General features: G+C 43.5%; 1 protein-coding gene across 2 annotated transcripts in view; it reads right to left on the bottom strand.

The window, feature by feature from the left end:
• Window positions 1-17316, bottom strand: part of GSTCD (glutathione S-transferase C-terminal domain containing) — a 71703-nt gene extending 54387 nt beyond the window's left edge. Inside the window, exons 1-7 of one of the 2 annotated variants that reach the window (XM_066632115.1) lie at window positions 17176-17316; window positions 14095-14153; window positions 12977-13087; window positions 10496-10917; window positions 8400-8852; window positions 7429-7683; window positions 5043-5136 (exon numbers count right to left, since the gene is read on the bottom strand). In XM_066632115.1, the coding sequence (XP_066488212.1) occupies window positions 5043-5136; window positions 7429-7683; window positions 8400-8852; window positions 10496-10909 (1216 nt within the window). In that variant the 5' untranslated portion in view covers window positions 10910-10917; window positions 12977-13087; window positions 14095-14153; window positions 17176-17316. The remainder of the gene's footprint in view (window positions 1-5042; window positions 5137-7428; window positions 7684-8399; window positions 8853-10495; window positions 10918-12976; window positions 13088-14094; window positions 14154-17175) is intronic. The other variant, XM_066632114.1, reaches the window with a different exon arrangement.
• Window positions 17317-17405: the final 89 nt, after the last annotated feature.

Raw genomic sequence — 17405 nt, 5'->3', positions numbered from 1 at the left:
ATTCAATGGTAAACTTCTGTTAGAAGGCACAAGTTAGATCAGTGATTTTCACTCTTTTTCATCTCGTGGCACACTGACAAGGCACTAAAATTGTCAATGCACACCATCAGGATTTGACAATTGACAAGGCACACTATGCTGACAGTGGGGGGTTCACATCCCTACTGGCCCTACTAATAAATGATCTTCCCCCAAATTCCTGTGGCACACCTGCAGACCACTCGCGGCACACTAGTGTGCCATGGCACAGTGGATGAAAATGGCTGAGTTAGATGAAGGACTGACTATGAGCTTTCCAACATAAATTAAAAATTTACTCTCCAAAACAGAGAATGAAAAGAGAATAGTTCCCCTTTTGAGTGCTTCAGGCAGTACCGGTAATCTTATGTAAAAGATCAGTAACTAAATCTCATGGAAGCAAGTTTTCTTTAAAAAAAAAAGGGGGGGGGGAAGAGCTACCTTTCAGCCAAATAGTTTTCTCCGAAAGGAAGATTGAACCAGGCAGAGCTACTCCACCACTTTCTGGGAACCTGGTAGAGCCACTCCATCAGCTGCTAGGATTAAAGCTTCCCCATTGCTCCAGAACCAAAATGCAACACATGTTTTCAAAGACATACAAAAGTTTTTTTGACGCAGATGCAGCACTAGAAAGAGATTAATGAGCAGTATTCCTCTATTCATTTGAGCATCATGTGGATTACTTTTGCTATCCTTGTGAGCTTGCAGACAGGGAATTACCTGATATGCGAAAACTGAAGCTGAAGGAGGAGGATAGAGTTTTAGGAAGCTTAAGGAAGAAGGCCATGGTAAGTACAACTACAAAAGATACTCTTCAAAGCCCTTCAGAAAGTTCTGAAAAGCTTAGAAGGGAAATACAGGACTTTCAGGTGCAACTTCTTAAGTCTTCCAACTTTGTAAGCTAAATGGATGCTTGGTGCCCATTTTAGGGGCACTGCAGTATGTACCATTTAAAGAAAAGCCACCCAGTTGTGGCTCTGTTGCAGCAATGCATAAAACAAAAACTGACAAACATTTTGAAAACAAATTTGAGTTTTCACTACAACAGTTCTTGCTTGCAAGCTTCTTGCAGGGCATTTCCTGCCTGAAATTGCCTAATCAGTACCAAATAGCGTTGAAACAAAATGCAACCTATAACACTGGGTATTACTTAATGCAGTGGTTCTCACACTTTTAGCACCAGGACCCACTTTTTAGAATGAGAATCTGTCGGGCCCCACTGGAAGTGATGTCATGACAGGAAGTGACATCATCAAGCAGGGAAATTTTTAACAGTTCTAGGCTGTAATCCTACCCACACTTATCCAGGAGTAAAAAGCATAAACATAGTAGTCTGTTCAAAGTACAGATCTGTCACATTTCCCCAAATGCAGTCACATACTATGGTAGCATCGTCTAATATTTTAAAAATAAAATATTGAAATGAATAGGGACCCACCTGAAATTGGCTCATGACCCACCCATAGTTTGAGAAACAATGACTTAATGTGACATATCTCACTAGTGCCTGAGAATTATTTTACTCTTTCGATGAGGATGCAACTGGTACATATGCTAGATTGGTGTAGATGTCACTCCCTGCAACACACTTACACAAAAACAAACAAAACTTCCGATCTAGGGATTCAGTCAGGACAGTGTGTTGGCAACATTTTGCAAGAGGATCCAGGAAAGACAGAATATGAAATCTAAGCCTCAAAGACTTAAAGCTCAATCTAACTGCAGTGCTCAGATGAAAGTCACTTCTGAGAACCCAGGTACGTGTGCTGCATTTTGCCATGTCCTCGGTTCTTTAATTTTACCCTTGCCAGAAGTGAACTAGTCCAACAGTAAAAACGTGCTGTGCCTTCATCAAACACATAGAAGAGGCACACATTTGGTGACCTCAGACATCAAGCTCTTAAGACCACACAAGAGTACTTTCAACTGACAGCTTCTTCCTGTTTTGGAAAGCTTAACAGTCTTCTGCTGAGATTAGGTGACATGGTTATCAAAAGGCACACGCCTTAAAGTCTATTCAGCCAATACTCTTCACTGATACGCAATTTATATAGTAATTAAGCCCCTTAAAATTAAAAACAAATCACAGCTGTCTTGTGTATGTGTCAACCAAGAGCTACCAGAAGCAACAGTCCTGGAGAAGTTCAAACAGACTACATCTGCTCATGCATGGCACACATCATGGGTTTTTCTTTAATGCCTGTGAAGAGACTTGTATTTACAGCTGGAACACATGGTGCAAAGTGAAAACAGACAGCTGTAATGATCAAGAAAACCAACTATTAAAGTAGAAACTGATCCACTGAGACTCTGAGGAACCTACTTGCATTATGGCTGCATTATGACACCTTAAAGCTGAGGTATTCAATCTGCGTCAGGGCTCCCTCAGGAGGCGTGGCTAGCCCACAGACATCTTGGGGAGAGTGGTGGCCATAGCTGCTCAACTCAGCTGCATGTACTGCCTCCCTACTTACTGCTTTTCTGCAACTATGGTGGGTGGGGCAGTGTGAGGTGGGGATGGCTGTGAAACATGGTGGGGGGAGGTGGTGGATACTCCCTGCCAAACCGAGAAAAGGCTGGCTGGGCAGCGGTGGAGGTGCTGTATCTCATCAGCAGGGCACACTCCTGGCAGGCTTCAAACTGGGAGGGAAGTCTGACCTAGAGAGAGCAGTGCAGCCCTTTCCTCTGCTTGGGAAAGAGGGAGCCCAGCCTGCTCTTAGTGTGTGTGTGGGGTGTGTGTGTCCAAATGCCACAGCCTGCATTCCTTCGTCTTGCCTGGGGGGAACAGGGTTGGCATCTGCATGTTGGGGTGTATGTGCGTGAGCATGCCCCCATCTACTTTGGGAGTTAGTTGTAATCTTGCTCTGTGTGGCTGCAATCCTATCCACACTTTCCTGGGAGTAAGCCCCATTGACTCAAATGGGACTTACTTCTGAGTAGACCTACATAGGCTTGGGGGTCTGTGTCAGCTTAACCAAGGATCTTCACCTTTCTCTTTTCCTTCCCCCTTCAAAAAAGAAAAAAAAGTCACTCTTGATCAGTCAAGCTTTGTCTCCAAAAATGGATTAAAAAATAAAAATACCCATTCCTTTTCAGCCATCCCCCTTTTCCCTCCTGCCTCCTTTGTGGGGGGAGTACTTCCCATGTTGGCTGCTATTATAAGACAAAAGGCACAATCCTAGCTAGGTCTACTCAGAAGTAAGTCCTATTGTGTTCAATGGGATTTACGCCCAGGAAAGTGAGGTTAGGATTGCAGCCAAACAGTCTCTGGGTCTCAGTTTCACATCAGTTTGCAATTAGCAGATACAAGCAAAACAAAATCTTCCCCTCCCCCAGCAAATTTCATCACTTTCCAGGTGTGCTGCTAACAAACTCAGCAGCACAATCCCAACCAGGTCTACTCAGAAGTAAGTCCTATTGTGCTCAATGGGGCTTACTCTCAGGTAAGTGTGGTTAGGATTGCAGCCTCTGAGTGCTGGCAGCTCTGCTGAAGATTTGATCTCTTGTTTTTTTGTTTCTAATGTATAACACCTTCATCCCCATTTTGGGGGTAACTGAGGTGAGGTGATGCAATGGGGAGCCATGGCCAATGGCCACAAGGATCAGAGGAGCCGCAGACTGGAAAAGTTTTAGAACCACTGCCTTAAAGGAATGGCAGTTCATCTGTACTATTCATTCATCTTAACAAATGCTAAAACTAGATACAGCAGTGTTTCGCAAACTGTGGATCAGGACCCATCAGTGGGTTGAGACCCAATTGCTGGTGGGCCATGAAACTGACAAGCTGATAGCCGGCAAGGAAAATGTATTGAGCTCTATGGAAAGTGAAACTGAGCTGCACGTGTGTTTACTCTTGAACATGCAGGAGTGCTTTGGCTCCTTGCCAGGCAAAGGAAACGTAAGGGCTCCAGAGTGATCCGGTGGGTCCTGACAGAGTGTCATTTTAAAAAGCGGGTCCCAGTGCTAAAATGTTTGGAAACCATTGAGATACAGTATTCAGACTGCAATGTAATACATGCTTACCTGGGAGTAAGTCCCATTGTACCCAAAGAATCTTACTTCTGAGTACACATGCATATTGGGCTGTCATTACCCTAGAATGGGGTATCCAAATATTTTGGCAGGAGGGCCACATCATCTCTCTGACACTGTGTCGAGGGCCATAAATGTAAAATTAATTTACATTTCAAATTGGAATAAATTTACATAAATGAATTTATAAGAGATGGAACTTATATGAATGAATTGAGGTCTTGCAATAGCTCAAGGTTTATAAAAGGCCTTGCACAAAGCAAGACCAGCCTTTTGTTCACTGCCACTGCTGCATCACAGACGTGAAACAGCAAGTAGTGGAAGGAGCCCTCGTCCCACAGCTAGGTGAGAGGTCAAACAGTCGTCCTCATGCTGAGAACAGTTGCATTGGGCCAGCACGGGCTCCAGCAAGTCTCTGGAGGGCCAAAGGCTCATTGGAAACTGGGGGCTCCCCAGGAGTTGGGAGCCCCCGAGGACCACGTAGCCACCGGGCTAGGGTTTAGCCACTGCTGCCCTAGAATATTAAAGGACACAAGATTTGGATGACTACAGGACTGAATTTGAAAAATGTTCGTGGCATTTTATACCTCTTTAGTGCACTAGTAGTCTAGTTCACTTCTGGCAAACCTTCAGGAGGTCTCTGTGATGGCCCCTGGACTGCAGGATGCAGCGCACACCCCATTCGCACTGGAAAGTTGGATAGGATTGGGTCACAACTGCCCTGCTGGGTCATATCAAAAGTGCACTTAATTCAGCATTCTCTGACATCAGCCATGGCCAGCCAGATGTCCTAAAGAAGGTGGGGCAAGACTATGATAGCCATCTTGCCATGTGCTACTGCCTCTGAAAGTCAGGATTCCATTGCTAATCATCATAGCTGATATTGATACAATTAAAATTGCTTATACTTATGGCTTTTAAAGCATTTTTGAGCAAATGAATGAATGAAACGATGATTTCAATACAAACAGCATAAGACAGAAAACCCCTACCTTCTCCTGGATTGACTGCAGCTGGAAGACTATCCCAGTCCAGGGCCCAGTTAGGGCAAGGATGAGGGAAAAACATTGCTTGAATACCATTTTCCTGCAATTTAAGGGGGGGGGGGGAAGAGAAATTCTGAAATAAGCTAGCTATACCAGAAGCAATTTACAGGTTGAGCCTCATTATTCACCTTATTGACGTGAATTGCGGTTGAGCCTTATTATTCCAAGCACTCATGTAGATGGCAAAAAATGCACTATAGCAAATCAATTTAAAAAATAAAGTTTCTTTGCTCCAGTAATTTAAAAACAGCCTTGCTGATCTTTGTGATGTAAGATAAGAGTCATTAAGAAGACAAGCCATCAATCAGTCTCCTCCAAGCACTTAGAAAGAAAGGCACTTCACTTAGCCCCTCCCTTCACCAATGCAAAGTGTTCACCCTTCTTTCACTCTTCAGGGGGAAGGGAAGGGAGGGGTCACCTGGAGAGAAAAGGATTGATGGATTGTCAGCCAGCTGCCCTCTCTCCCTCTCATTAACAAGGCTATTGTTAAAGGACTGTTCTGTTTTTAAAACTGATTTTAAAGGGATGCATATTTCCCCTTCTCCAGGGATCAGCACATTCCTTCTCATTTGCAGTGGCCATTCGTGTTGAGTCAAGTCCGAGTATAAAAAATCCGTGTATAAATAGGCTGGACCTGTATTGGTATAATGCAAGTCAAAATGAATGCCTTGTATGTTGACAACACAGTGTATCCCAGTGCCTTCTCTGTGGTGGCACCCCAATGTGAAACCTGCTGAGCTTCAGGCATCAGGTCTAAACAATCCTATTTGCCTGTGCTTTTAACAATAGGGATGTTGATTTTAAAGCTCCTTTTTCAGTTATTATTGCTTTTTAATTGGAGTGGCTTTGTACTTTATGCTGCCTATTTAAAAAAATTACTTTATAAAGTTTTATTTTTAGAAGCTGCCTTGTGATTTCTTTGATAGAGGACAGGAATATAAATGTTTCAAATAAATGCTAAGTGTCATGGGCAACATTTATTTCACAGCATATGCCCAATAGAGATCAGTCCCCCTCTCTCTATTAGAGAATATTCCCTAGATAGATCTGGAGTTCCTTCCTCAAACTACCAGAGTATAGGAATAAAATAAAAATTGTTTACTGCAGCACTAGCAACTTCTGCACAGACTTTAAAGCAAATCAGCGCATATTATTATCCAAGTCTGCACACATTTTGTTGTCGTAAAAGTTAGACCTATTCTTGGGAAAATTTTGGGAGCTGAATCAAAAAAAATGGCCTCACTGGCTCTAACTTTGGGGGTATGGCTACCTTATATGTGAGGAAGCATGGTGTTAGCTTCCTCACAAGGAAGCTGCTTGAATCCATGTAAAAGAAGGCTACCCCTAAAATTTGAGTCAAGTAGGTAAAATTGATGCCGTTTTTGGATTCAGACCCCAAAAATATACTAAATTCATGCAAACATTCTTGGCAACTAAAAATAGATTTCTTTTGTAGGCCTATGTTATTTATTTAAGAGATCTATATCCTGCTTCTTCCCTTGAACAAGGCAGGTGTAGCTTACTGGCAAAGAATGTGAGCCAGGTAGTCCTGAGCTCATCTCAGATGAACCACAAACTCACTATATCTCTTTAGGCAAAGTCACTCAGACCCAGCACCTATCTGCAATATGGGGATGATAATACTGGCCAGTTTTACAGGGCTGCAATAAGAATAATGCTCTGCACATTCAAATTGCATTACATATGTTCATATAATATTATTATTTTTTGCTCCCCCTTCCCTCTGGTAGGCTTATAATCAACCCAGACATAAGCTATTTTCTCAATTAGACACAATTCTTTTATTTGGTGAAAATAATATCAACTTCAACAGATGCCTAGTTCAGGCATAACATTAAACTATGGCAGGAGGTCCAAAGATCCTACTTTCAAGTTTTGAATCAAATGCAGCCTCTCAAAATGTTCAAGGCACTGCGATGTTCAGGAAACTGTGATAGATTCTAATGGTGGTTCATTAATAAATCAAGTTCTGAAACCATGGCTGCTATAAAAGGAGAACCGATGGATATGCAAGACATAATGCATATTTTTCATCTTTCCTAGTCCAATTCTAAGCTTATGTGCATATAACTGCAACAATCGCACATTCATCTGCTTTACTCCTGCCTCAGCTTCCCTCCTCATTCTTTGCTGTCCTCCTGGTTTCATTTTCTAAACTGTAAGCTATTTGTACATAGCACCTGTGCTCTCATTCTTTCTCAAGCACCATGTATATGATATGCTCCTTCTTCAAAGATGCATCATCCTTTCTAAAAACAGACAGATCGGCTGTATGGTCAGTACATTGAATCAGTGATGTCTATTAAGTTACCATTAACTTTGTCATGGTTGGTCTTGGTCCACCTATAAATAGAATGTCTTCATGCTTTTCTTCTGGTTCTTCAGAGGCTGTGCAGATATTCTGTAGGCAACCTTCTGGGAAAGAGAAGAAGTCCACATACTGCAAAAATTGCATACCGCATTTGGAAGCAGCTTGCTTTATGCCAGGTACTTTTTGAACTCTCTGGTACCATCTGGATATCAACGACAATCCCAGTATTTTATCTCTGTGGTTCTTGCTGAAAACCTTAAAAAAAAAGTGAACAACCATCTGCTTAGCAGCCAAAGCTTACAAATCAATCTGACACACAAAAACTATGTAATAAAGAGTTTCCCCCTCTTCTCACAAAATTTTCTATTCAGAGGAGAGATGAAGGGGTAAGCTGGCTTTCTTAGTATATATGTTCCTACATTTTGATACATGTTCCACTTTAAAAACTTATTTTGCCAGCAAGTAATCTTGTGATTTTTTTTTTGCTAAAAAGTGGTATATGAATACAGGCAGCCCATGTTAACCGCAGATTCGGAACCCACAAATTTGAACATCCATTATATTAGTTGGTGGCAACAAGCAGAAAGGCTTTCTCTGTAGCAATACCACAGTTATGAAAGACTCTCCATACTGAACTAAGAACAGAATGCTCTCTGTTGGCTTTCCACAAGTGGCTCAAGTCATTTTTATTCTATTCTATCTTCTCTCTAGGCTATGCCTGATGATTTTTGATTGCAGTTTTACTTATGTTTGGGCACACTGTATTATTCCATACTTTATGGTTTTTTAAATATATTTGCTGTGGTTAGCTGGTTTGGACCTTTTATTGTAAAAGGGAAAGGCGAGATAAGCGTATTTTAAAATAAATAAAAATATAACTGCCAGGTATTGCATATTACTTTCCGCAATTTACTACAAGTGGTTGATAATTATTACATTAATATACTGTACGTTTTCATGTAAATTATTACCAAAAATTGATGAATGCATGGGAAGAGAATTATGTCTGCTAATGTGAAATAAAGCCCTTCTGCAAAAACATGCTCCAAGGGCGGGAGTTCTGAGGTTTTCATTTTCCTAATGTGAGAGGGCTCCCTGTTGGAAGCAGCTGGTATCTTCTGCACAGTTAATTTTGAGAAAGGTACTCTCAATTCCAGATCTGCAGGAGAGGATGCCAGGTTTTCTGCTAATATTTCTTCTTGTGGCAAAACATTATGGACTGCTGCCTCGTCAAATGCTGTTTGCCGGCGAACTTTCTGCCTTCGAATTTTGTCGTCATTGTGCACTTTCACAGGTTCTCCCAACTTTTTTTCAAACTGCAAGACTTCAGTTGGAATATTTTGATGTTGATCCACAGACTCCTTTAGGAAGTTCTCAACAGCCAGAGGAATGCTGATTTCACAAAGCCTGGTCCACTCACTAACCTGTAAATTAAACACAGTCAATCAGTTGATACCTATACCCATTGAAAATATTAGATTTCTTTTCTAACAGCATCTCAATGAAAGGCTGAAGTGTCTGCAATTGTGTGCTTTATTGTGGCAGTTAAACATAAAACTTTATTTAACTGAGATGCAAAGAGTACATCAAAGGTGTTGCTAGACTTGAGTATCTCGAACAGCTATCTGACACAAGGTACGTTGCAAAGTTATTCAGAAGCTAAGGAGGTATTCAAAAATACTTTAAATATGTCATTGAAGAATCTGGTATTCAAAAGAAGAGGACAATGACAAAGATCAATCCGACATCCCAATAGGTATGCCTATAACAGGTCTTTGGATCCTGGCTATTAGATTTACAAGGCACATTGAATACTTTCCCAGATTTTCACAATGCAGTCCCAAGATACAGGAACAAATGTTCCTTTACCTTTAGGAGGCCAATGTGACTCCCCACCACCACCACTACAGGATGCAGTGCATGCCCCATTGGCATGGCTGCACTGGCGCTGGAAAGCTGAAATAGGATTGGCCCCTTTGTTTGCGAGACCATTAATATGTCAGTACTCACTTAATACCCAGTGGATCTGTATAGTATAAAGGTCTTACTGAGAACATTTTTGAACAAACGTACAAAAATGATACTTATAAATAAGAAAGTCTATCAGTTTCAAATTAGCACAAATAAAACTGAATACCACACTTACAATGCAACCATGTGCATGTCTACTTAGACAGAACTCCTACTGAATTTAATGGGACAGGCAGCCCAGTCCTGAGCTGCCCAGAGCTGCAGGACCCGGTGGTTTCCTGGTGGGCTCCCGCCAGATCCAGAGCTTCCTGCGCTACTGTGGGAGGCTCCTCAGGAGAAGGGGACGTTCGTCCCTTTCCCCCGGGTAAGAGAAGCAGCCCCGCAATGGGGCTACAAACTTTAGCAGCGACTGTTTGACCATGCCTAATTAGGCCACAATTACAGCCTAATCCTATCCTCCCTAGCAGCGCCAGGTATAGCAGTGCCAAAATGGCTACCGCTGTATCCAGTGGGGTCAGGAAAGCTGCCGGTGGTCTCCTTGGGTGAAGGTGACTTTCATCCCCTTCCCCCAAGTAAAGCCCCAGCCCCCACAATGGGGCTACTTGAGTCTGCACCAGCTATTTTGCTGGCACAGACTTGAGAAATCCTATGCTGGGCTTTGCAGCCTGACCTGGGGTATAGGATCCAGTGGAGGAGGCCTCCGCAAGTCCCACACCCTCCTGGGCTGGTTCCTCCCCCATTCACTCTCTCCCATCCTGCAATGCCCCTACCCCAAAAAACCATGCCACCACCCAGCAGTGCTACTTACTGTCGGCGGCTCCTGTGCAGCGTCCTCCTGGTGCTGAGGCCCAGTGCCAACACATCCTCCTTGCTAGATACCACAAACATGCCTTATGGCATGTTTGCAACTCCCAGTGCTGGTGGTATGCTTGTAAACATACCTGCACTGTATGGGCTGCACTGTAAACATCTTTCTATTGGAAGATGGTATGGTATAAAACGTCTTAACTAGTCACGTCTGTCTGTGAACATGTGCTAGCTAGGTGATACTACATCAATTTATTGCAAAATAATGTTATTCCAACAGAAAACTCACTTCAGCACAAGCTTTCAAACAGGTCTTTTTAAAGCCCAAGAGTTCCAAAATGTCTTTCTTTGATGGATCCTCCTCAGATGCTTTGTTTACTATGTGCCTCGCGACCACAGCAAGTCCTGCTCGACAGAACCTTCCATTCTTCTCAACAACAGCAGGTAAACAGCAACTTTGGATGATCAAAGGGAGTTGACTGCTTTGGATGAAGCAAATCTCCAAGTCTTTAGGCAGCATTTTATTTGTAAGCTGAGCATCTGACACTATTTCATCTGGAGACACTAAAAAAACTTTGAAAGTCTTGCAATCACAGTATGACAACAAAAACAAGGAGATAGATGTATGGAGAGGAAAAATATAATCTTCATTCTGGAGAAAGTAGTCCAGATAGAGGTGATCTTCAGTAACATTACCTTTCATTCTTTTTTCTTAAAAGGAAAAATGCAATTAATAAAAATGAGGTTTTTATAAAAAGAGTATAAGAGAGTATGTTATTGTGCATTCAAATTATAGAAAATGAAGGTGGTTTTTATACAATTCAATCCTATGTGTGGTTATTCAGAAGTCCCATTTTATTCAATGAAAGTTACTTCCAAGTCTTTTAAGAATAAAATTATTTATTCCCAAACTCATTCAACCATACCACTCTACCATTCAAGCCTGGTGCAAAACCAGACCATTCTACAAGGCACAGCACATCAAATCTCCATTTCTCCCCATAACATTTAGGCGCTCTAAGCTGCACCACAACATCATCAGATTGTGCTTTCCCATCCCCTCTCCACATCACTGCCAGCTGCTGAGAGGGGAAGGAAACATATGGAAATATGATTAAGTGCGTCTAGAGTGGTTCTCAAACTGGTGGGTGTCGACCCAACAGTTCGTGCAACGCTTTTCCCATCCCTTTAAGGAGTGGGGTAAGGAGAGGGAGGCAGCGACGCAATCCCCAGGATCACACTGCTAGGGGTGGGGCAATCCTCCTGCAAAACGGATGTGCTTTGCAGCCTCTATTGCAGGTTCTATTGCAGGTTCCAAGCCTCGAGGAGCACTGCGGAGGGCTGTGCAGGGCTCCCCGCACCTCCTGCTGCCTGATGCAGCCCCACATCATGACAAATAAGTCACAAGCCCCCCTCCTCACCCCCAAACAGTACCCAATCTGCAACAGCAGCAACAGTACCCAATCTGTGGAGCAGCAATTGTCATTATGTAGATTCCCACTTACTGAATTATTACATGTAAAAAAATATGTAATGGCAATAGAGCCCTAAAAATTCAGAACTTGTTATATTTCTCATTTCAGCATTCAAATATTATGTACAATTCCACACCGCCTCAAATGAACAAGTAGCCTGTGATTTTCAGTTTCATATTTCTGAAACCCATTTCATGCCTAAAAAAAGAAGGGACAAAGTTCCAAAGGGACAGATTTGTGTACTACAAGAGTGTGTGTACAGGGATAGGCAACAACAGCAAAAATATAGGTTTCATAAATATGAAACTGTGAACATCAACTGTGAACTATGCAAGTATAGGATTCCAACTAAATTGTTACATTGACATGACAGGACCACAGGAAATCTCTGTCCAAATATAAAAATTATTGCATTATTTAAAAATAATTTCTATTACATTTCCTTCATTATATGTAAATTACTGCCTTTAACACAAATTCCATTTACACTACATGGGACTGCATATAGAATGAAGTGAAAAAGTGACAAAAAGTTGAGACTTTAAGTATCAAATCTAAAATTCTCCACTCATTATGTTTATAAATCATTTCTATCAAATTTCAACTAAGTACCAACAAAACGAAGTTTTTGCCCCCTTTGTACTCAGAGGTAATTATAATTCTGCAGTAGTCATATCTGATTTCTGGGGGCCATTTGCTTAGAATCATAGCCAAGTTCAACACTACTCCTCTACAATGGTTTGGGATGACTTTACACATCACAAATCCAACCGCAACACTTGGACACTAGATGGCAGACTTTCAAAGTAATTATAGCTGAAGAGCATAATGGCATATTAGATGCCTTCATTATATCAAGAATCGCTTTTATGGATAGTTGCTATTCAACAAATAACACTTGAAACATTTTTCTTTTCCAGAATCAGGCAGGTGCAATTACACCAAATCTGTGCACCAATTTACTTTTATAATGTCATATTTGTGGCTTTGGAGTGTTCTGCATTTTGCATGCACAAATCACAACTGTGACAGACCACTCTCTTCTGCACTTGATATAATTTTGCCACTACTTCATCCAGAAACTAATCACATATTCAGCATAAACAGGGAATTGGAAGCTGAACAACAGTTTAAAAAAAATCTTAAGCTGTAACTAGCAATTATGTTGGCCCACATATAAGGCAATAGCTTCCTTCGACAGCATTCTTGCACACAACCATACATACAAACACCATATGCAACCTAAAAACTAAAACTAGAAATGCTAGAAAGAAAAGACTTGTTAAAACACTCACCAGATAGGGAGCTCAAAAGTTTAATTCTAAGTGATGACACTTTCCTTGAGGTAGATCACTTTTTTTCCTTTCGCACCAGCCATTCAATGACAATGTTTCAAAGGCAATCACCTATGAAAGAAATAAGAAACCTGAGCACTGATCCAGTGAGCAGTGAAGCCCCAGAAAAGATGAATTAGGAAACAGTTGTTGGTTCATTTCAATTCAGTTTTCAAGTCAGTAAAAAATTCAATTTGTTCCTCTCTTTTACAATGCAGTGGCCAAGCTGTAATTAGAGTTAGATCTGTGCACTTCCTGACAAAAACATGGAACAGGCAAAGAATACACCAGGAGGCCCAAATTATGAGAGATGGAGCTGTAGCTCAGTGATTGAGCCCATGCCTTGCATGCATCAAGTTCCAGGTTCAATCTCTGGCATCTCCAGGTAGGGCTGAGAAAAGACCCATGCAAGAAATGAGACTGGGCGCAATTCTAACCTGCACTGGAGCAGGCAAGCCAGGAGGCTTACACTGCATCCAACGCAGGTTCACTGGCAGCAGCGGCTCAGCCAGGGGCAAAGGGAAGCTCTTCCCCTTACCCCTGGGTAAGGGCTGCGGGCCCCAATGGGTCTCCTCGGACCCGCACCACCTCTGGAAGTGGTGCAAGTCCAAGAGCAGAGCGGCTCAAAGCCACTCCATTCTCCCTGGGGATAGGGGTTGGGATCCGGCATAACTGCCGGGTCCCAGCCCTGCCCCCGGCTCCCCGCACGCCCGCCCGCCCCCGGACCACCCAATGCCTGCCCTCCCCCCACCCAGAAACGTCTCCTCCCTGCCCCCCACACCTACCTTCACCACTAGTGTTGGCACGGGTGCGCTGGCACAAGCGGTGGGGAGGAAGCCACTGCGGAGGCTTCCACCGGCCTCCGTGCGTTGGCGCATCTGGATGCACCAACGCAGCTTCCTCCCACGGAGGCACAAAGAATGCTTTACGGCACGTTTGCGACCCTCCAGGGGCTCTTATGCCAGCATAACTGCCGGTTAGGATTGCACCCACTGTCATATAACTGTGAGACACTATTAGAAATACACTATCAGTCAGTATAGAGCAGTAGTTTCCAAACGTTTAGCACTGGGACCCACCTTTTAAAATGATACTCTATTGGGACCCAACTAGGCGTATGAGACTTAAAAAAAGCGATCTAGAAAGAAATGTTATTTTTATTTACAATTAATAATAACCAGAAAAAGGATGCTTAAACATTTTGTCTCTCCACATTTACACAAGATTGCAAACTGCAGGAATTTGAAAACTGCAGGATTTTGAAAACTGCAGATGAGCTCCTTGCAGGGCAATTAGCAGCTATTTGAATAGTTTTAGAGCCTGATCCAATTAGTTATCTGATCTTTCCATCACCAGTGTTTTCAACTGAGGATCTGCTTGGGGCTTTGAGATACACCAAAAATTGGATTGCAACCCACCAGTGGGTCCCAACCAACAGTTTGGGAAGCATGGTATACACAATACTGAGTTAGATGGGCCAAAGTTCTGACATAGTGAGGCTGCTTCATTAACATTCATGCTGTTCATGCTTCCTTCATGCTGTTCAGCTACCTATCCCTCTCGGAAGATAAGCCCTGTTCAGACAATGCTAACACATCCATAGCTTTACTTCCACACCACTTCTCCAATGGAAAGAATTTGTCTGAAGAGGTAACTTGCTGGCCTTCTGTAGCGGACTTAAGACTTTTCTATTTCAACTTGTTTTTAATTAGGGCTCTGGGGTTTGCTTTATGTTTGCCTTTTATTGTACTGTATTTTTTACTAATTGTTTTACCACTTTTATTGTATTTTCTCTCTTTTATGTATCTACGTAAACTGCCTGAAATTCTTGCAATTGTGGAAAGGTGGGGTGCATGTTTTTCAAATAAAGAAATAAATCAGGATCTAAAACCTGATCATTTGGATAGTCTTTCCCTGTGATGAGCATCTGCCTCTTCAGAGCGTGGAATCAGGGCACAGATATGAGCATGCCAAATGAAGAGTCCATGCTTACAGGTTTGCCTGAACAGGACTTCAGTCTCACTGAGTTCAACAGAACTGATCATTCCTATGCAATTCCCCTTCCAATTAATTAGAAAAACTGAGCCCCTTGTTCATGCCAAGTTTCATGCTTGTTCAGAAATTTACAGTTGGTTTGCTAAGCCACTGCATCCTGAAGAGCTGTCACCTGCAGAGGTAAGAAATGTGCTGAGCGGCAGGAGGACAGCAGGAGGATGGAACACAAACAAGAAGGGAACATTTAAGGGCAGGGGAAAGGTGGAACAGGGAAGATCAGGCCTGGGAAGGGCAGGATCAGAAGAGCTGACCACCACCATACCCTAACATCCATCCCAGGTCTTCTGGCTTTACAAGAGCTGCTCAGACTTGCACCGGCTGAGAGGCGCAGACCCTAGTAGCCCCACTGGGCAGGCCGGGGCATTACTCTGCGTAAAAGAAACAATATCCCCTCCCCCCAAGGAGACCCCCAGCCTGCTCCAAAGTTGGATACAATGGAGGCCATGTGTCCCCGCTGCACCAACACAGTTTAGAATGGGGATGACTGAGGAACCAATTTGTTTTAAAATATGATCATGAAAAGCTTTGTGCAACTCTGTACATGAATTCATAGACTGACATACATTTCAAATACCACATAAACCAAAGATATTTTTGTTGTACTTAAGCAACAGCCTTAAAATCCCCTTTCTACAGGATGGCCACAAAGTCCCTATGCATGAGATCGTGTGGATTTGCGATTGAAGACCTTTAAGCCTACAAAGGGACTCTGTGGCCACCCTGTACTATGAGGGCAATTCTAAATGCACTTTCTTAATCCCACTGATAGCAATAAAACTTACTTCTGAGTAAACATATTTAGGTCCAAAGCGCAGAAGACATTCAGACAGGACTTGGTGTTTGAAAGGGAGCAAGTGGACCATCTATTTTAACAGGAGTCGGTCAATAGGTTATCAAAATGGAGTTTATGCAGGCATGTTTTGTAGAATGGTGACAGCTCTTAACTGCTCTTCCTTCCTGCCTTCTGTTTAACACTGCATGAGCTGTGCAATTAGACAGATTCCTCTCAGCCAATTCTAGAGACGTGACTGTCTCACACGCATGTCTACAGTCTCAGCTTCCTCGCTAGCGTTTATGAGCAAATGCATTGGCTTCCCTTTCCCATTAGCAGTACACCAGAGTTCTCCAAAGAAGCAGCTTTCCTTTCCACTTTTCAACTCATTCTATGGAGAACAACAAGGTGACATTCTCAATTAGAGTGTGCCTAAGGCAACTACATTATTCCTTATTCACAGTGGGTTTCTAAGCAATGCGAAGAGTTCCCTTCAGTAGAGGGGAAAAATAAAACTGGGAAAGTCACCAGGTAGTATTTGGTTTCTCACTCCGTCTTCGTCTCCTTTGCTTCTTTTTTTCTTCCTTGAAGGTTGTTTCAGTCCCAGTACTTAAATTTCAGTGGACAGGTTTAATAAAAGGTGAGGCAGAGCCTCCCCACTGGAGTCCATTGAGAAGTGCCAGGCACTCACAACTCAAGCACAGAGCAGGGAGGGCAGAGGAGGAGGGAGGCATAGCGCCTGGGTCATGAGCGCTTGCACACCTCACGTAGCAGGGGTGCTTTTCGAAGGACTCTGGTGGGGAGGCTCTGCCTCACTGCCTGCACATGTGCACATATATCAGGGATGGGTGGTGGTGGGGAGGCACGTGAGGCAGAGCCTCCTCACATGAGTCCTTTGAAAAGCACCGCCACCGTGTGAGGCACCCAAGCTTTGCGCATGGGTTGTGGGTGCTTGGGTGCCTCACACGCGGCAGCACTTTTCAAAGGACTCCTGTGGGGAGGCTTTGCCTCACCTGCCTGTGTATGGGCTGTGGGAGCCTGCACACCTCATACGGTGGCGGTGCTTCTCAAAAGACTCCTGTGGGGAGGCTCTGCCTCCCCACCCACCACACGCCCCTGACACACACTTCCCAGGGAGTAAGCCCCACTGAACTAAATGGGACTCCTGGCTGAGTAGACCCACCCAGGACTGCACTGATAGATCCCAAAGCAGGCCCTACTGACGCCCCCCACATCTGGGGGGGGGGTTTATGAGGAGGCCCAGACAGTGCCTGAGGGAAATGCACTCTGCACATGCTCGAGGCACCCAGGCTGCAAAGACATTGTCGCTTACCTGGGAGTAAGCCCCATTGACTATAACAGGGCTTACTTCTGAGTAGACACACGTAGGACAGGCTCTTGATTCCTATTATCAAACGTGGTTTCTGGGGCTGAGCCCAGCTCGCCCTTCCAAGCGCCCCCCAACCGACAGGTACCCTCCCGCGCCTCGGAGAGGCTAGCCGGCTCCTCCTTGCGTCATCTCTGACGCAGCCGCTTTCTATTGGTCGCGTCGGCTGCCAGTAC

This window comes from Tiliqua scincoides, chromosome 6, assembly GCF_035046505.1.
Source record: "Tiliqua scincoides isolate rTilSci1 chromosome 6, rTilSci1.hap2, whole genome shotgun sequence".
NCBI lineage: Eukaryota > Metazoa > Chordata > Lepidosauria > Squamata > Scincidae > Tiliqua > Tiliqua scincoides.
This window is presented reverse-complemented; position numbering and strand designations above follow the sequence as displayed.